Genomic DNA, 21,309 nt, shown 5'->3' with positions numbered 1-21,309 from the left:
TGTGTATCCCCTTTTCACAGCTCCGATCTCCCTGTGTGCCCCCTTACCCCGCAGTGCTGCTGGCTTCTCCTCCTCTTCCTCCTGCCAGCTGCTGCAGGGAGAGCCACAGGGGGATCGGTTTCAGTAATTGTGCCATCTGCTCCCTTCTCACAGCTCCGATCTCCCTGTGTGCCCCCATACCCCACAGTGCTGCTGGCTTCCCCTCCTCTTCCTCCTGCCAGCTGCTGCAGGGAGAGCCACAGGAGGATCACTTTCAGTAATTGTGTCATCTGCCCCCTTCTCACAGCTCCAATCTCCCTGTGAGCCCCCTTACCCCACAGTGCTGCTGGCTTCTCCTCCTCTTCCTCCTGCCAGCTGCTGCAGGGAGAGCCACAGGGGGATTGGTTCCAATAATTGTGCCATCTGCCCCCTTCTCACAGCTCCACTTACCCCACAGTGCTTTTGGCTTCTTCTCCTCTTTCTCCTGCCAGCTGCTGCAGGGAGAGCCACAGGATGATCGGTTTCAGTAATTGTGCCATCTGCACCCTTCTCACAGCTCCAATCTCCCTGTGTACCCCCTTTTCACAGCTCCGATCTCCCTGTGTGCCCCCTTACCCCGCAGTGCCGCTGGCTTCTCCTCCTCTTCCTTCTGCCAGCTGCTGCAGGGAGAGCCACAGGGGGGATCGGTTTCAGTAATTGTGCCATCTGCCCCCTTCTCACAGCTCTGATCTCCTTGTGACCCCCCTTACCCCACAGTGCTGCTGGCTTCTCCTCCTCTTCCTCCTGCCAGCTGCTGCAGGGAGAGCCACAGGTGGATCGGTTTCAGAAATTGTGCCATCTGCCCCCTTCTCACAGCTCCGATCTCCCTGTGAGCCCCCTTACCCCACAGTGCTGCTGGCTTCTCCTCTTCTTCCTCCTGCCAGCTGCTGCAGGGAGAGCCACAGGGGGATTGATTCCAATAATTGTGCCACCCACACCCCCCTTCCTTGCACTCTTGATCACCGCTTTTACTTTCTGACCCCTCTTCCTACAGTTTTGATATCCCTGTGTGCCCACCCCCCCTCCTGCTGATGGCTTCTACTTTAAAGTTTCTTACCTACCTGTCTGCCTGCACTTGCGGCTCAGTGTGCAGTTTCACCAATGCTGAAATTACTTAACTCACACATGCAAGGGGGTGATGTCATCTCAGCCCGGTGAATGAGATTGTCCAGGGATTGATACCCAGAAGTTTCTGGTTTCAAGACATCAGTGGCCACCTGGGAGATCTGGGACATCACTGGAGAGAAGCTGAGTATTTAAGGGCTCATTCTCTGTCTCCGTGTTTTATTGAAGTTTTGAACAATAGGATAACAGTATAGTTGTAGGCCATTGATGGCAGATTCAAGTAAAGTCAAGATGTAGTTAAAGAATACATGTAAAAGATGCAGAAAGGATGGGTACAATAAACATCTACAGGTTGAAATATACTGTCAGAAAACAACCAAAAATAAGCAAATCGAAAGCGAAGAAGCAGGTGTTCTAGGTCCATGAATAGGAATTAAGGTGCCCATTAAGGGCTCATTCTCACAGATACTCTGACCACATGAATGAGTGGTTTGTTCATGCGGCTGGAGCCACCTGTTAGGGTTGGTTTACACATACAGGTTAGACAAAGAGCAGGCGTATCTCCGGGTGTTTTTTTACATGTAGGGTAGCCAGTTTATTTCAAAGGGAAGCCCTAGGAGTGAGAAACATGGAAATAAAGTTCCTGACTCTTTTCCAAAAATTAGTTGCACCGAACCGCATGGTGCTGTGGTTTGACGCAAGAAAAAAATGCCCTAGTTTGCAGATACAAAGAGGTGCCATTAACAATTAATCGCACTGCTGCGAGCCTTTAAAATAGTAGCGTGTTTCTGTGCATGTTGGGAAAGCACATGATTATGAGCACATTTCCAGCATGCATGGATGTGAACTTTTGAGTACTCTATGGGGGCAGAGTAGCTGTACAAACACAGCCGCAGGTCCTGATTTGACAGGTGTGCGGGTGAAAGGCCCCAAATTCACCCCTGTCTGTGTTTGCGGTCATACACCTGAACCCACACACCTGGAGGGGAAACCCTTTCAGGTAGCCTGTATGGCCCCCATGATTTCCAACAGCAGCCCTGGTCATTACCATCATGGGTGCCAGGACCTACTTCCAGAGAAGGAGGCTGTTAGGATAGTGGTGAGAGCAGGAAGGCTTGAGAGCAACGTCAAGCAATGCACCCCCTTGGTGGTCAGTATCTATGCCCCCCTTGGTGGTCAGTATCTATGCACCCCCTTTCTGGTCAGTGTCTATGCACCCCCTTTGGTGGTCAGTATCTATGCACCCCCTTTGGTGGTCAGTATCTATGTTCCCCCTTGGTGGTCAGTATCTATGTCCCCCTTGGTGTTCAGTATCTATGCCCCCCTTGGTTGTCAGTGTTTGAGCCGCCCTTGGTGGTCAGTATCTATGCACCCCCTTGGTGGTCAGTATCTATGCCCCCCTTGGTGGTCAGTATCTATGCCCCCCTTGGTGGTCAGTATCTATGCCCCCCTTTAGTGTTTAGTATCTATGCCCCCCTTGGTGGTCAGTGTCTGAGCTGCCCATGGTGGTCAGTATCTATGCACCCCCTTGGTGGTCAGTATCTATGCACCCCCTTGGTGGTCAGTATCTATGCCCCCTTGGTGGTCAGTATCTATGCCCCCCCTTGGTGGTCAGTATCTATGCCCCCCCCTTGGTGGTCAGTATCTATGCCCCCCTTTGGTGGTCAGTATCTATGCCCCCCTTGGTGGTCAGTATCTATGTCCCCCTTGGTGGTCAGTATCTATGTCCCCCCTTGGTGTTCAGTATCTATGCCCCCCTTGGTGGTCAGTATCTATGCCCCCCTTGGTGGTCAGTATCTATGTCCCCCCTTGGTGGTCAGTATCTATGCCCCCCCCCATGGTGGTCAGTGTTTGAGCCACCCTTGGTGGTCAGTATCTATGCCCCCCTTGGTGGTCAGTATCTATGCCCCCCTTGGTGTTTAGTATCTATGCCCCCCTTGGTGGTCAGTGTCTGAGCTGCCCATGGTGGTCAGTATCTATGCACCCCCTTGGTGGTCAGTATCTATGCCCCCCTTGGTGGTCAGTATCTGAGCCCCCCCCCCCCCCTCCATGATCCTGAATATAAACATCAGTAAATTGACATCCATATGCAAGGAGCCTAAAAATAAAGTTTGATGTAATATTATGTGTACATTTTCCCCTTGTACAAAAAATAGAATAAACTTAACCCGGTGTATTATATCAGTGCATTAATCCTTTATAGAATATGACTGGTCCAATCTTTTTGGTAGGATTAGAACCTCATTGGGTTTTAAATGCGGTCGGAGAAGGATTTATTGTGTGTAAAGATCCCTCCAACTGATTGTCTAGAAAGTAGTAAAAATTGAGAGGGAGTCTACTCCTTCTCCACTATATCCAAAAAATAAAAAATAAAAGTTTTGGCCGAGCATGCAATTTAATAAAAAAAAAGCAATGGCAAACAAACAGGTCATGTAAACAAAAAAAGAAATCTGAGTCTGAATTTATTTGGAAATGTCCAGTGATTCCTACAAAGCAAACCCCAAAGAGACAAGCTGGGAAAACAAATGGTATAGTATGTTGTGTTTTAGTGCTGCTCTTGGTACTGGTCCATGAGTTCCTTAAAGAAAAGCTATACTCATCTATACTCCAGCACCGTGATCTCCCGGAGCTCCATGCTGGACATGGACATCTTCAGCCCGGTGGCCTCTGGGTATCAATCCTGGCTGTTTTAATTGGCCGGGCTGAGATGATGTTACGCCAATGCATGCGTGGGAGTGCAGTCAGCTTGGCACTGCCTAAATTCTATGCACCTCAGTGTACAGTGATTGAAAGGTAGGTGGGCTACTTTACTGCAGAAGACATATGTTGTTGTCTGTTCACCAATTCTTCTTTTTTTTGTCATTAAAGTTCTTAATGAACTCCTATAGCCCTGATAGTGACGGACCTTCTCATCTCCTTTTCATCACACTCTTGTTAGATTTCATTACATGACAATATTTTTACACATATCTTGTTTTTCTGTATTTTCTCTCAAGGCTTCGGCGACTGGGAAAGGAGGGGTCCCAGTACTTTTGAGGAAAGTAACGGCTGAGTTAACCTATAGCAGCCTTTGTGTCCCTGATGATATAAAGGGGAGAGGAATGGACCAAATTCCCAACTACTTGTATAGAGATGATGGCCTGAAGATCTGGGCAGCTATAGAAAGGTAAAGATCTTTGATATTTAAAAACAAAATGACTTATTCTAGAATGCTTAGTCTACAACCTTCTGAGGTCCTACCTCACTGAAAACAACCTTATTGACCCCTTACAGTCTGGCTTTCGCTCGCAGCACTCCAAAGAAAATGCCCTACTAAAACTCAAAAATAATTTACTAACTACTAAAACCAACGGCCACTACTCCATACTCTTACTACTCAGTGGTGTATTTAGGTTTTGTGCTGCCCTAGGCCTGACTAAACTCGTGCACCCTCTAATTTAAATATGACCCAACCCTTCCTGTCAAGGCCACACCCCTTCCTGTTTAAATACCCGCCATGTCATCTATAAAACCACACCCCTTCCTCTTTAGGCTCCACCTTTTTCCCTTAGAGCTCCACCTCTTCCTCTCTGTACATTAAAAGTGGATACCAAGTGCCTATTTGTATATTTTGTTGTTTTGTATACCATTTCAAATGTTGTATCTATTATTTTAAGTGATAGTAATCATCAAATAAAATGATGAAAAGTGCAGCCTCATCAGTGCAGCCTTATCAGTGCCCATTAGTGCAGCCTCATCAGTGCTGCCTCATCAGTGGCCATCAGTGCTGCCTCATCAGTGTCCACCAGTGCAGCCTATCGGTGCCCATCAGTGCAGCCTATCGGTGCCCATCAGTTCAGCCTCTTCAGTGCCCATCAGTGCAGCATATCAGTGCTGCCCCATCAGTGCCCATCAGTGCTGCCTTATTGGTGCAGCCTCATCAGTGCCCATCAGATCAGCCTCATCAGTGCCTATCCGTGCAGCCTCAAAAGTGCAGCATATCAGTGCAGTCTTATCAGGGACCCCCAGTGCAGCCTAATCAATGCTGCCTCATCAGCGCAGCCTCATCAGTGTAGCCCAATCAGTGCCCACCAGTGGAGCCTATCAGTGCCGATCAGTGTAGCATATCAGTGCTGCTTTATCAGTGCAGATTAAGAGTGCCACCTCATCAGTGCAGCCAATCAGTTTCATAATATCACAGCTTATTGGTGTATATGAATTATGTATGGATTATAGCACGGCGCACTTAGCAGTATATTCATTTTCACTGAATGTGGGCTTTTTAAGGAGTTTGTATTGATTTCAGCATACATGGAGCACTTTGCAGTACATGTACTTCATTTCAGCATCCGTGGAGCACTTTGCACATACTGAAATCAATGCAAACAGTCCACATTCAGTGAAATTTCATGTACTGCAAAGTGCTCCATGCATGCTGAAATGAAAGTTCACGTACTGCAAAGTGCCCCATGCATGCTGAAATCAATACAAACTCCTTAAAAAGTCCACATTCAGTAAAAATTCATGTAATGCAAAGTTTGCAGTATATGAACTTTTACTGAATCGGGACTGTTTAATGAGTTTGTGGCACAGATTACTTCATTACATAATGATCTGTATATTAATTCAATCCATTTTGAGCACTTTATATTTGATTGGCTGCTTGGCAAATGACTTACAAAAGTAATAGTAACATATTAATTGTACCTGCAGCAGTGCTGCTCTCGCCGCCACCCAGGGATTCACCTCGTCCTCCTCTCTCTCCGTCTCTCTCCTCCTATAACAGACAGACCCCGGGCCAGGAGAAGATGCAATGTAAGGATTCTGCACGGAGGAGGGTAGGCGGAGCATTAGGCTCCACCTCCACCAATTGAAATACGTGCAGCCGGTCTGTCCAGTCACCGGCCACTTTATGGGGATGCCAGTCACTCTCCCCTCCGGCCTGTATGGCTCCTTACTGCCCATAATAATAACAAGTGCCAAATGGTGAACACAGCAAGCCAGAGACTGTATATTTTGTGCGGGAACCGGGGCTCGGGAGGACAGATCAAGGGGGGCTTTTTTGGTGTGGGGGGTGGCTTTTTGCTGCCCCCCCGCAAAGTGCCGCCCTAGGCCTGGGCCTTGTCGGCCTAGGCCAAGACACAGCACTGTTACTACTAGACCTCTCTGCAGCCTTTGATACTGTTGACCACCCGCTCCTTCTCAATAAACACCACTTCCTTGGCCTCCAAGATTCTGTTCTTTCCTGGTTCTCCTCTATCGCAGCGCTCCTTCAGTGTTACCTACAACTTTGTCTCTTCTTCTCCACTTCCTCTTTCTGTAGGGGTCCTCCAAGGCTCTGTTTTTGAACCCCTTCTCTCCCCTATGTACACCTCTTCTCTTGGTCACTTAATAACCTCCCACAGTTTCTAATACCATTGCTACACTGATGGCACCCAAATCTATCTCTCTACTCTTCACCTCACTCTCTTCCACTCTCCTCCCACATTACTAACTGACACATCAACATGGATGTTGCACCACTTCCTAAAACCTAATCCTTCTTAAGCCAAGCTGGTAATATTCCCTTTAACTCATACCCTCCTCCCTGACTTTTCCATCAAGATCAATAGTACAACTATCACTCCCTCCCCTCATGCCAGGGTGATAGGAGTAATCCTAGACTCTGATCTGTCCTTTCGGTCCCAAATCCAATCGCTGTCAAAAGCTTGTAAAAAACATCTCCGTAATATCTCTAAAATTCACCTAGCTACGCTTTACTCCCTTGTTATCTCTCGCTTTGAATCTTAAAATACCCTTCTCACAGGCCTAGCACTCCATAGGCTATCCCCTCTTCAGTTTATCATGAATGCTGCTGCCAGACTCATCTACCTTACCAACCACTCAGTGTCTGCCACCCATCTCTGCCAATCCCTCCACTGGCTTCCGATTGCCCAGTGAATTTTAATTCAAAATACTAACATACAAAGCCATTTACAACTCTGCCCTGAGCTACATCACAAACCTTGTCTCCAAATATCACCCAAACCTTCCTCTCTGCTCCTCCCAAGACCTCCTCCTCTCCAACTCTCTTGCTTCCAGGACTTCTACAGAGCCTCGCCCATCCTCTGGAACTCTCGATCTCAGTCTGTCCAGCTATCTCCCACTCTGGCCACCCTTGCGTGATCCTTGAAAACTCATCTCTTCAGGGAAGCTTATCGCGCCTACAACTAACAACTGGACTTTGAACTCTTCCATCAGCTCATCCCCCAAACCGTATTAGCTTTTGAACCACGTGCCCCTCCCTATACAATTGTAGGCTCTAATGAGCAGGTCAACATGCTATTGTATGTTATTTTATGGTAACTGCACTGTCTCCCTTTAGATGGTAAAGTGTGGTGCATACTGTTGGCACTATATAAATCCTGTATAATAATAATAAATTCATAGATGGGAGCTGTTTTAAATGCCAAAGCATTTGTGTCCATCCAGTCCTGATATTTTAGACAGCTCTGTCACATAGCACAGCCCTGTCTTACGGGATGGAAGACCTTTCGCTACATTTAAGTCTTGTCCCGGCCTGTGACTGGACAGTGAAAAGAAAAGCAGCAGACTGATAACTTCATCTTTTTGTCACTCTCTTTCATATTAGTATGTTCTTTGTTAGCACATCAGCACTGTGGCAAAAAATGATTGGCTCCTAATGCTGCCTCACTCCCCTCCCCCAGTGTGAGCTTTGTTGTACAATGACAAACCAGTGGCTAATACCAGTTCAAAAGCTTACACTGCTTGTATTTGTGAAAACAAATGTAAAAATGTATTCTACATTCATCTGTATCTGTTTGGACTTAAGATTTGTTGTGCATCTCCTCCATGAGAGTAGCCTTTTTTTTTCTTTTTCCCTTTTTTTAGCTATGTGTCCGACATAATTAATTACTATTATACAAGTGATGAGATGGTCAAGGAAGACCCTGAACTTCAGGCCTGGGTAGCTGAGGTTTTCAAGGAAGGATTCCTGGAAAATAAGTCTTCAGGTATATTTCTACTCCGGTGTTCTTTAGTCAGTGTTGTTAACTAAAAAAGGATCTAAATCCAAAGTGTTTTCTCAAACATGAGTTCTATGTTATGTCCATGTAAAGATGTGATGCACACAACCATTCAGGCACCTCTGTGAGTATGGTTCAAAGAAAGGTTCAAAGAAAGGTCCAAAGAAAGGTTCAAAGAAAGGTCCAAAGAAAGGTTCAAAGAAAGGTTCAAAGAAAGGTTAAAACTGGGTCTTTTTTGCTGGGTGAAATGACAGAGTACTGGAGAAGGTTTCATTCTTTCTTCTGATATAAAAGGGGGTGGGGGGGAACTAATGCACAAAACCAGACTCACTCGGAAGGATAAATTTAAGGATGTGAGAAGCCGCCAACATATAAAAGTGTTCCCACACAGAAAAAAAGTATTGTATATAAGAGGTACGTGACGCTAACTAAAGAAATAAACTAAATCTATCAGTAAGGACACACTGACTGTCAGCCACTAACGCATATCTGCTGCAGTCAATGTGTGACACATTCATGTGATAAATCTTCCATCAAACATTGAATAATGACCACGTGAAATGATTCATAAAGTGCTAATGGATTTCAAAAGTGCAAAAATGGTGCAATAATCTAACATCTAATATTCTCATAAAGTGCATAATAAAGTGCAAATGTCCAAAGGTGCAAGCAAACTCTAATGAGGAAGGAGCAGATCTCCATATAATAGTTCATAAAAAAGAAAAAAAAAAAAGTGCGTGTGCAATATATTCAATCGGTGTCCACTTCATCCAACTACTATCACCATCCGTAGTGCGCCACTCATTTCCCCCAGCCTCTCACCTCAAATGGAGACCCCCTACAGGTCAAATCAAGCCTTAGTATGGGGTCAAAATGGGATCCCAGCAATCAAACGGCTTCCAACGATAGCCACGACAATATCGATATTTGGTGGACAACTTCAGGCTCATCCAGTAAGGTGAGGACATGTAATAAAGAGGGATGGCTCCATCGTGTAGTATTTCCAAACAAGTTTATTAAAAAAAACGCAGTAACTTACAGTTTAAAATTCCTAGATCCGACTAACATGCGAGTACTTCTGGTCTCGGCCGTGATTGGAAGTGACGACACCTGGCTTCTCCCAAAAGGGCTGCAATTTGGCATGTGATTTGACACGTCAAATTGCACCGATGTGAACGGGGGCTTATAGAGGGACTCATTAATAGCTTCCCACCCTGTTCTCTCTTCCACCTGTGTATTAGCAGCCTTCCAGTGGAAGGCAGTCTGATGGGAGGGGTGGCAGTGGAGGGCAGTATGATGGTAGGGGGGTAGTGGAGGTCAGTATGATGGGAGGGGGGTAGTGGAGGTCAGTATGATGGGAGGGGGGGTAGTGGAGGTCAGTATGATGGGAGGGGGTAGTGGAGGACAGTATGATGGGAGGGGGGGGTAGTGGAGGGCAGTATGATTGGGGTGGAGGGCAGTATGATGGAAGGGGGTGGCAGTGGAGGGCAATATGATGGGAGGGGTGGCAGTGGAGGGAAGTATGATGGGAGGGGTGGCAGTGGAGGGAAGTATGATGGAAGGGGTGGTAGTGGAGGGAAGTATGATGGAAGAGGTGGCAGTGGAGGGAAGTATGATGAGGGGTGGCAGTGTAGGGCAGTATGATGGAAGGGGGTGGCAGTGGAGGGCAGTATGATGGGAGGGGTGGCAGTGGAGGGCAGTATGATGGGAGGAGTGGCAGTGGAGGGCAGTATGATGGGAGGAGTGGCAGTGGAGGGAAGTATGATGGGAAGGGTGGCAGTGGAGGGAATTATGATGGGAGGGGTGGCAATGAAGGGCAGTATGATGGGAGGGGTGGCAGTGGAGGGCAGTATGATGGGAGGGGTGGCAGGGAAGGCCAGTATGATGGGGGGTGGCAGTGGAGGGCAGTATGATGGGAGGGGTGGCAGTGGAGGGCAGTATGATGGGAGGGGTGGCAGTGGAGAACAGTATGATGAGAGGGGTGGCAGTGGAGGGCAGTATGATGGGAGGGGTGGCAGTGGAGGGCAGTATGATGGGAAGGGTGGCAGTGGAGGGCAGTATGAAGGGAGGGGTGGTAGTGGAGGGCAGTATGATGGGAGGGGTGGCAGTGGAGGGAAGTATGATGGGAGAGGTGGCAGTGGAGGGCAGTATGATGGGAGGGGTGGCAGTATGATGGAAGGGGGTGGCAGTGGAGGGCAGTATGATGGAAGGGGGTGGCAGTGGAGGGCAGTATGATGGAAGGGGGTGGCAGTGGAGGGCAGTATGATGAGGGGTGGCAGTGAAGGCAGTATGATGGGAGGGGTGGCAGTGGAGGGCAGTATGATGGGAGGGGTGGCAGTGGAGGGAATTATGATGGGAGGGGTGGCAATGGAGGGCAGTATGATGGGAGGGGTGGCAGTGAAGGCCAGTATGATGGGGGGGTGGCAGTGAAGGCCAGTATGATGGGGGGGTGGCAGTGGAGGGAAATATGATGGGAGGGGTGGCAGTGGAGGGAAGTATGATGGGAGGGGTGGCAGTGGAGGGCGGTATGATGGGAGGGGTGGCAGTGGAGGGCAGTATGATGGGAGGGGTGGCAGTGGAGGGCAGTATGATGGGAGGGGTGGCAGTGGAGGGCAGTATGAAGGGAGGGGTGGCAGTGGAGGGCAGTATGATGGGAGGGGTGGCAGTGGAGGGAAGTATGATGGGGTGGAGCACAAGAAGTATCTCTTTGTTATCCTCGAGGGTTTCCTCAATGTGTTCCAATTTCACCCACAAATGACTGAAAAAATTAGCAAACTTTCTTAGAACATTCTTTTCGTTAGAATTTTCTTTTGAAATTCTACCCATCCATGGCCCTATTTAGCATTTCAACAGGTTAGAAAACCTTTATTATACATACTATTGTTTCCCCTGAGATAAGTTGATGCTCCTTGTTAGGCCCATTTCCCACCTACGGACCGTTAGCATCCGCCTGTCAGTTTTTCAGGTTGACCCGAACGGACGCTCCATGTACCTCTATGGAGCGACAGATGTCAGGTGTGAGACATATCTGTTGACATCCGCTAAATGCAGACGGATGGAAACCCTATTTTCCATCCGTCTGCGGATCAGATGAAAAACTGACAGGTGGTCAATTTTCATCCGATCCCCCATAGAGGAAAGCGGGGCTCTGACAGGTCCATCACTGCACAAGGGGCCTTAAGCTGTTCACTATTCCTTGTGCCATTGCCTAAACAGGAAGATTCATGTCTCTACAGTAGGGGTTGGCTGCACCCGGCCCCCACCCCTAAATGTTCGGCCCCTCAGTGCACGTCTGACGGCTGGCCGGAGACCCGAACAAAGCCGGAATAAGCTTCGCTCAGGTCTCGGATCTAGTAATCCAGAAGCGATGTCATGACATCACTTCCGGTTTACAGAAGGCTTAAAGGTGCCAAATTTTAAAAAAATGACAGCATTCAAAACAGCCAAACTGCGTTTTGAATCCTTTCCCTCCATAAAGTGTACCTGTCACTGCCTATTACTGTCACAATGGATGTTTACATTCCTTCTGACAGCAATTAAAGTGATCAGACATTTTTTTTTAAAGGGACAGTGTAAAAAAAATAAAGAAAAAAAAAGTAAACCGCCCCATCCCTCTGTGCTTGCGCACGGAAGCCAACGAAAACGTAAGTCGCAACCGAAAATGTCGAGAGTGTTCAAACCACAAATGTTTGGTATCACCACGATCGTTAGAGCGAGAGCAATAATTCTAGCACCAGACCTCCTCTGTAACTATAAACTGATAACCTGTAAAAATGTTTAAAGTGTCACCTATGGAGATTTTTAAGTACCGAAGTTTATCGCTATTCCTCGAGTGTGCGCAATTTTAAAGCAAACCATGGGGGGGCTGTGTAATATGCAGGAGGTGCTGGGTGGGGGGGCTGTGTGATGTGAAGGGGGCTGTGTAATGTAAAGGGGTCCAGAGGTACAGTGGCTGTGTAATGTAAAGGGGTCCACAGGTGCGGGGGCTGTGTAATGTAAAGGGGTCCAGAGGTACAGTGGCTGTGTAATGTAAAAGAGTCCAGAGGTGCAGTGACTGTGTAATGTAAATAGGTTCAGAGGTGCGGGGGCTGTGTAATGTAAAGGGGTCCAGAGGTGCAGTGGCTGTGTAAAGTAAAGGGGTCCAGAGGTGCTGTGGCTGTGTAATGTAAAGGGGTCCAGAGGTGCGGGGGCTGTGTAATGTAAAGGGGTCCAGAGGTGCGGGGGCTGTGTAATGTAAAGGGGTCCAGAGGTGCCAGGGCTGTATAATGTAAAGGGGTCTGAATAAGCAGAAGAAATCACTTCTACTAAAACTTGGTTCTCTCTTTCATGACAGAAGTCCCATATTCCTTGGAAACCAGAGCTTCTCTGATCAAATACCTGACAATGGCGATCTTCAGATGTTCTGCTCAGCATGCAGCTGTTAATAGTGGTCAGGTAAGAATGATATTTCTGGTACTGTCCTTACTGTGTAGGCAAGTGAATTTGCAACCCAGAATCTGAATTGCATAAGTTTAGCCGGTTACAAGCATTAAAGTGTGTAGCGCTGTTTTTTTTTTTTTTTGGGGGGGCGGGGTTGGTAGTGGTGGTGGGGTGTGGGGCCGGCGGTTGAGAAATAGCTCTTCCCAAACAGGAAATTGTGCTAAACCTGTGGGTAAATAATCAAACAAGAACCTTTGCTAGGTGGAAGTGTGGGTTTGATAATAAAGTTGGCAGTGCCTCCAGCCAGGACAGGGCCTCTATGAACAGGAGAATCCCTTCCTGGGTAGTTACCCGTAATCTAACCAAAGTAAATGGTAGCAGAAAAACTACTGCATTCAGCATATAACATTAACCATAAGCATATAGATGCACACCAGTATAGAAATAACACAAGCTTTATATAAGAAGAGAGTAATAACTGTACATACAGTACATCCAATTTACAAACAGGTAATATCAGCAAAGGCCCCGATAGGGGCCCTGGTGGAATTGTGTACCTATAGCCAGGTATATATATATAGGTATTAATAGAGATGGGTCCTGATAATTGTTGCAACAAAGTTCAGATGCAGCAGCCCTTGAGCATAATGCAGCTTCTGTCTTTGTGTCGGAGACTTGAAGACAGCATCTGTGGTGATGAGGAGATCCTGCAGGGAATGATGAAGGGAATCCGGTTACTAAGGATGGAGAGATGGGAAGGTATTGAATTTATTCTTCTCCTCAGTCTTCACAAGGGAAATGGGGGGATTCAGTAACCAAAACTGCAACGTTTATCCTCATGACACAACACAGGAAGCACCCTCATGGCTAACAGAGGATAGAATTAGACTTGAAAAACTTAACACTAATAAGTCACCGGGACCAGATGGCTTGCACCCGAGGGTCCTTAAGGAACTCAGTCAAGTAATTGTCAGACCATTGTTCCTAATTTTTACGAACAGTCTACTGACTGGAATTGTACCAGCAGATTGGAGAAAAGCCAATGTAGCTCCAATATTTAAAAAAGGGCAAAGATACATCCCTGGGAATTACAGACCAGTTAGCCTAACATCAATAGTATGTAAGCTCTTGGAGGGGATGATAAGGGACTATATACAATATTTTAGTATGGAAAACAATATCATTAGCAGTAATCAGCATGGATTCATGAAGAATCGTTCTTGCCAAACCAACCTATTAACCGTCTATGAGGAGGAGAGCTGCTATCTAGATAAAGGAAGGCCCGGAAATGTGGTGTATCTGGATTTTGTGAAGGCATTTGACACAGTTCCCCATAAACGTTTACTGTACAAACTAAGGTCTGTTGGCATGGACCATAGGGTGAGTTCAGAGGATAGTGATAAATTTGGAGTACTCAGATTGGGCCAGTGTGGAAAGTGGGGTCCCCCAGGGTTCTGTCCTGGGACCAATCCTATTTAATTTATTCAAAAACAACCTGGAGGATGGGATAAACAGCTCAATCTCTGTATTTGCAGACGATACTAAGCTAAGCAGGGCAATAACTTCTCCGCAGGATGTGGAAACCTTGCAAGAAGAACTGAACAAATTAATGGGGTGGGTGACTACATGGCAAATGTTTAATGTGGAAAAATGTAAAATGCATTTGGTTGGCAAAAACTAATGCAATCTACTCACTAGGGGGAGAACCGCTGGAGGAGTCTAAGATGGAAAAGGACCTGGGGATCCTAGTAGATAGGCTCAGCAGTGGCATGAAATGCCAAGCTGCTGCAAGCAAAGTAAACAGAATATTGGCATTAATAAAAAGGGGATTAACTCCAGAGATAAAAATGATAATTCTCCCGCTCTACAAGACTCTGGTCCGGCCGCACCTGGTGTATGCTGTCCAGTTCTGGGCACCAGTCCTCAGGAAGGATGTACTGGAACTGAAGCGAGTACAAAGAAGGGCAACAAAGCTAATAAGGGACTGGAGGACCTTCGATATGAGGAAAGGTTGTGAGCTCTGAACTTATTCTCTCTGGAGAAGAGACGCTTGAGAGGGGATATGATTTCAATGTACATATACTGTACTGGTGACCCCACAATAGGGATAAACTTTTCTGCGAAAGGGAGTTTAAAAAGACATGCGGCCATTCACTAAAAAAACTATTAGATAGGCACCTGAATGACCACAACATACAGGGATATACAATGTAATACTGACACATAATCACACACATAGGTTGGACTTGATGGACTTGTGTCTTTTTTCAACCTCACCTACTATGTAACTATGTAAGTTTAAGCATCATTAAAATCACTGCTCCTGAAAAAACGATTGTTACATTTTTTTTTTTTTTTTTGCATAGATACATGTCACCTAGGGCAGTACCCGGGGCCCCATACACTTTTTGTGGCAATAACTTGCATATAAGCCTTTAAAATGAGGACTTTTGATTTTTCACGTTCGTGCCCCATAGACTTTAATAGGGTTCGTATGCTCGCTAGAACGTTTTCAAGCAGTTTTCTAGATCATCTGCCTTTTGATACCAGAAATAAGCTTTTCCACTGCAGCTACTTGGCTAGGAAAGGGGGAAAAGTCATCCTCCAAAGTGGAAAGTCTGTTTTTCATCTAAACCACCCTCTCCCTGATGTTCTGCATATCCTGTCTCAGGAGCCCGATGTCTAACTTAATCTCCTCCATATTACCAGTTAGGGAGGTGTTGCAGGTCATGATGGCATTGAGTAGCTGAGTATTTACTTGCTCCAGTGTCAGCTTGGAAGGCTTGTCCACAGGCATGCTAGCGCCGCTGCTCCTTGTGTGTGGAGGGCTGAGAGCACCATCTTGCTTGTCTGAGCGAGTGAATTCTTTCAGGAGAGCGGGAGCTGCTGGTAAGTTGCAGGATGGAGTCAGATGCTAAAGGCAGCAAGCAGAGCTCTCTTCAGACGTGTCCAGCCATCTTGGCAGTAGCCAAGCCCCCCTCAGAGTTGAATGTTATTTGAGTCACAGGCTCAAAGCAATTATGCATAAAAAGTATTCTGTCTTTATGCAATGCATACTTTGAGGTCAGCGATTTAGACTAGTATTAAGGAAACCTTTCCTAAGTTAAACATCGAGGCTGCTATTGATGATGCTTAATTCTGGAAATGTTAGATTCCTGGCTCCTGGAAATGTTAGATTCCTGCAGATAGGGACTCACAAGTGTGCAGATAAGGACTCACAAGTGTGCAGATGGGGACTCACAAGTGTGCAGATGGGGACTCACAAGTGTGCAGATAGGGACTCACAAGTGTGCAGATAGGGACTCACAAGTGTGCAGAGAGGGACTCACAAGTGTGCAGATAGGGACTCGCAAGTGCGCAGAGAGGGACTCGCAAGTGCGCAGAGAGGGACTCGCAAGTGCGCAGAGAGGGACTCGCAAGTGTGCAGAGAGGGACTCACAAGTGCGCAGAGAGGGACTCCTGACTATCCTTATTAGTTTAAGTGTTATTGGTGAGCTATAGGGTCAATGAAACAGGCTGGCAACATTTACTGTATAAGGAAGTCAGCAATGGCTGTTCCCATATGTATTTAGTGTACGCTTTGTGGAATCTTAATCTATGATATGTTCTTTCATTTGTGTTTGCCTCCTCTGCAGTTTGACTTCTATTCTTGGATGCCCAATGGTCCCACCACCATGAAAAGCCCCCCACCCAGCACCAAAGGCGTCACTACAATGAAGACTATTTTGGAAACATTGCCTGATGTAAACGCTACAACTTCTGGTGTAACTGTCGTGTGGGTTCTCAGCAATGAGCCCATGGATAGGGTGAGTTGCCTGGAAGGAGTGAGAAGTAATACATAAATATGCCTTGGGCCTTAAAACTGTATAACACATGATCTATGTCAAACAGAACCTGGCAATCGAATGCATTTCAGGGTCTGCTATGGCATATAGTGATTATTTAATACTGAATAGATGTATTGTAAAGAAAATCACAAGAAGATCTCCTTCTTTACAGAGGCGTCTAGGAGAGTACCCTGATGAACTTTTTACAGAGAAGACCCCACTGCAGTCTATTAAGAAGTTCCAAGATCAACTGTCTGAGATCTCCAAATCCATTCAGGAGCGGAACAAGACCATGCTTCTGCCCTATCCCTACCTGGACCCGAATCAGATAGAAAACAGTGTCTCCATTTAATAATGATAGTGATGCTTCTGCTTTCTGACTCTGTTCTTTGTATTTTTTTTGTGTTTGCATCTCTTCACATTTGAATGTACAATAAGACGAGTCCAGAATAAAGTCAGAATGTACGATCTCTTCATTTGTCTTTTTTTTTTAATTCAAAATACAATCTATTATCGAATTAACAACAGTAAGTTAAATATTTTGTATAGTTTTACTTGTACTAAAAAGGAAGTAAGTTCAACTGAACTTTAACATAACTGAAATTTGTGTAACATTGCAAATGTTTGCTTCCCAGTGCTGGTGAAATAGAACTTATCTCCATTAACACGTTTAGGGGAGAGGGAGGAAAGGAGAAAATGAGGGGGGAGAAGTACATGATAATAAATGGTGTTACAGTGAACAGGACTGTACTCTAGAATGATTTATGGAGTTCCAAATAGACCCGTCTGATATATATTTTGCACTTGAGCCCTCTTTTTATGCCCATATCTTTTCATATTCTGACACAGTATTGATTTTTGTGGATAGTTCTCTCACACTAGGGATTTCATAGTTTTCCATTTGCTCAACATCAAGGATCTGGCAGCAAATATGATGTGCATAGCTATTGATCTGACTGAAATTGGGTAATCTGACATGTTGATGCTCAGAATTGCTTTCTCGACAGAAGGTTTGGTAAAGACCCCGGTGGTCTTCGCAATTAATTTGAATACTTCTGTCCAAAAGCTACGGAGATGTGGACACACCCACACCATATGGACCAGCGTCCCCACCTGTTCGCAGCCCCTCCAACATAAATTGGAGTTGTCATCTGAGAATTTGGCTACTATACACGGAGTGAAGTGCCATCTTGCTAGCAATTGTTCTCCCAGTTCCCTGTAGCTAGAGCACCTTGAGAACTGATGGTTACATTTGAATGCTGATAGCCATTGTTTGTTCGTGCAATTCTTACCTATATCTTTTTCCCATTTAATCAAAGGATTACATTTGAAGAAGGTTGACTTAGCATAAATTAATTCATACATCAGAGAAATACCTTTAACTTTGGGGTTAGAGGAGTTTAGATGTTCCCAAACTGGGGTCAGGATAGGGGAGTGTATTGTATTCAGTCATTGATACCATGATGATATCTGCAGGTGAGTTAGAAACTCTGAGGGGGGTATGTTAAACTTGGTTTGCACTTCCTTAAAGGTCATTAGTTTGTCTCCTTGCATGAGGTCTTGTAATAGGGTTACATTACTTTTCAGCCAGTGAGAGTGAGGGATATGTTTGGGATCAACCATAGAAGTGCTTCTAATGGTATGGGGACATTCGTAATGTTGGCATTTAAGCGGGATGTTTTTCTTTAGGTATGTAAATTAAAAATTGATTTACCATAAATTCGCCCTAAGTGAACTCAATTTAGCAGCGCTAAAACAATCCCTAACCATAAAGGGTCATAAAGTGAAGAGTTATAAAAAATTAAATCAACCAAATAATATAATCATAACATCACTCCTCCCCATTAATGTGCATCGAGTGATAAGATCAAGAAATCACAGAAGATGGTGCGCAAACCACTAGAGTGAATAACATAACTGTGCACACAAAATATGATATATAAACAATAAGCTGTGTGAATCGATGTGAATCAGTCCACAAAAATATAAAAATATATAAAAGGATAAATATATAAATATGTGTCCACAAACAATCCAAAAAAATGAATAATCCAAAAAAATTCCGTGACGTAATATAGTGCAGATCTTCCACTTAATAGAAACTTCCACCGCACCTCTGTGACTGTGAATCCACTCCCTTAGGTAAATAAACTCACCAGCTCCTTTTGCCCACACTCTCGTGTCAGGGCCACCAAGCTTTTATCCCACACAATAAGGGGAAATGAATGATCTCCAATGGTACACCTTTACATATCCAGAGTATGAAGAAGAAATAGCACAGCACAGCAAACTGTCACAGCATCAACTCATATCAGTAAACCAGTGTGTGGTGGTCGCGGCGGACCCAGGTACTGCGCTCTCAGAATACCCGTCTCACCCGATCCCTGATGTACATAGGATCAACTTCCGCACTTCCTCGTATGGCGCTCCCTGTCACAGCGTCCTACGTCACTAGCGTTCGATTGCCGTGGCAATCGAACGCTAGTGACGTAGGACGCTGTGACAGGGAGCGCCATACGACGGCAATCGAATGCTAGTGACGTAGGATGCTGTGACAGGGAGCGCCATACGAGGAAGTGCGGAAGTTGATCCTATCTACATCAGGGATCGGGTGAGACGGGTATTCTGAGAGCGCAGTACCTGGGTCCGCCGCGACCACCACACACTGGTTTACTGATTTGAGTTGATGCTGTGACAGTTTGCTGTGCTGTGCTATTTCTGAGCTTGCAGTGATTTTTAAAGATGTGAGTTCAATGGTTGAGGGTTTTGTTATTTTAAAATAAAATATCAATACGTTATTGCACTATTGGATTATTTTCTTTTTTTCATGCGGAGAGAGCTCTTTGGCATCATACTCTGGATATGTAAAGGTGTACCATTGGAGATCATATATTTCCCCTTATTGTGTGGGATAAAAGCTTGGTGGCCCTGACACGAGAGTGTGGGCAAAAGGAGCTGGTGAGTTTATTTACCTAAGGGGAGTGGATTCACAGTCACAGAGGTGCGGTGGAAGTTTCTATTAAGTGGAAGATCTGCACTATATTACGTCACGGAATTTTTTTGGATTATTCATTTTTTTGGATTGTTTGTGGACACATATTTATATATTTATCCTTTTATATATTTTTATATTTTTGTGGACTGATTCACATCGATTCACACAGCTTATTGTTTATATATCATATTTTGTGTGCACAGTTATGTTATTCACTCTAGTGGTTTGCGCACCATCTTCTGTGATTTCTTGATCTTATCACTTGATGCACATTAATGGGGAGGAGTGATGTTATGATTATATTATTTGGTTGATTTAATTTTTTATAACTCTTCACTTTATGACCCTTTATGGTTAGGGATTGTTTTAGCGCTGCTAAATTGAGTTCACTTAGGGCGAATTTATGGTGAATCAATTTTTAATTTATGTTTGTTATCATTTAAGCAGCAGCTCAGTTTCAACTTTCTTTCCATCAGCGCAGCGTTTTTGGGTGTATGAGTGGGCGGATTTTTGTACACCTGATATTTTACATTTTCTTTAGGTATGCCCATGCATGTAATGAAGCTTGTATGGTGGGGTGGTCTGTCGAGATAATTGTGTGTTGTAGATTGTGTGCTAATATGAGGGACCTTGGAGGTTTAGGGTACAGCCATGCCTGTTCTAGTTGGCACCAAGGTTTGGTTTCCTTTTGGTCGAACCAGTTTCTAAGCTGATCTAGGATTGCTGCTGAGTAATAGTCTTTCAATATTGGGATACCCAGTCCATCCGCCATTTTGTGTTTCCCTTGCTTCTAAGATGGAAATCTAGCTCTTTTGCCTGCCCATATGAAATTGATCATTTGTTTTTGCATAGAAATAAAAAATGATGGTGGAATGGCCATTCCATGAGATATAGTGTTTCTGGTATCTGGAAATATCCTTTTGGAATTCATTTAATAGAGGGTAGTAGTTGGCTTGAAACAGGTTGGAGATAGAGGAAGTCAACTGGATTCCTAAGTAGGATATAGATTTGGGGGACCACGGGTATGGAAAGTCCTTTTGAATGTCGGATCTGGTAGAGTTGTCAATTGCTATTTCCTAGAATGCTGGATTTGGATGCGTTTACCTTATAGTATGCTACTTTGCTAAACAGTAAAAGTGTCTCATGAGCTGCGGATAGAGAGTCATAGGGGTCAGACAGGGTCAGTATAACGCCGTCTGCAAAGAGTGATATTTTATGTTGTTTGTCCTGAGATGGGATGCCTCGAATTGATGCGTGTTTTCTGATCTTTTCTGCTAGCGGTTCCATAACCATGGCAAAAATTATTGGTGATAAAGGGCACCCCTGTCTCGTCCCATTAGCTGGAAATTTCTTGAGAACATACCCTCTGTGAACACGTAGGCAGATGGAGAGGAATACAATGCTAGAATTGCCTGTTGGATCAGACCTGTCAGAACAAATTTCTCTAGAAAGTTGGACAAATATCCCCAGTGTACTCTGTCAAAGGCCTTCTCTGCATCCAAAGTGAGGAGCAGAGAAGGCCTTCCCGATTCTTCAGCTGGATGAAGTATATTTATCATTCTTCTAGTTGCGTCATTGGCTTGCCGGCCTGTTACAAAACCTACCTGATCCTGGTTGATGAGCTTCGGTAACAGGGAGGACAATCTATTGGAGATTAGTTTAGCATATAATTTAAAATCGACATTTAATAAGGATATGGGTCTGAAATTCTGTGGAGCTGAAGGTTCTTTACCAGGTTTTGACAGCGTTATAATAGTTGCTGTCATCATTTCTTTTGGAAATGAGGCATTGGACATTGCGGCATAAAAAATCTGCTTTAGGTATGGGGATAGTTCATTTTGGAACAGCTGATAGTATTCGGATGAATATCCATCAGGTCCGAGGGATTTGTTGTGGGGCATGCTTCTAATTATTTTTTCGATTTTCGGGATTGGCATATTAAGTGTGGATAGTTCTTTTTGGGATACTTTTGGTAGGTGTA

The 21,309-nt window shown here is 45.1% G+C and overlaps 1 protein-coding gene across 1 annotated transcript in view; it reads left to right on the top strand.

Annotated features, from left to right (window-relative positions):
• The window catches only part of LOC141123516 (hydroperoxide isomerase ALOXE3-like), a 70,132-nt gene extending 53,329 nt beyond the window's left edge, over positions 1–16,803 (top strand). Inside the window, exons 10-14 of the mRNA XM_073612060.1 lie at positions 4,080–4,249; positions 7,954–8,075; positions 12,421–12,521; positions 16,142–16,312; positions 16,506–16,803. Coding sequence (XP_073468161.1) covers positions 4,080–4,249; positions 7,954–8,075; positions 12,421–12,521; positions 16,142–16,312; positions 16,506–16,685 — 744 coding nt within the window. The 3' untranslated portion in view covers positions 16,686–16,803. The remainder of the gene's footprint in view (positions 1–4,079; positions 4,250–7,953; positions 8,076–12,420; positions 12,522–16,141; positions 16,313–16,505) is intronic.
• Positions 16,804–21,309: the final 4,506 nt, after the last annotated feature.

The sequence above is a fragment of the Aquarana catesbeiana genome, linkage group LG01, assembly GCF_042186555.1.
Source record: "Aquarana catesbeiana isolate 2022-GZ linkage group LG01, ASM4218655v1, whole genome shotgun sequence".
Lineage (NCBI taxonomy): Eukaryota > Metazoa > Chordata > Amphibia > Anura > Ranidae > Aquarana > Aquarana catesbeiana.
Note: the sequence above shows the minus strand (reverse complement) of the source record. Positions and strands in the feature narration are given on the sequence as shown.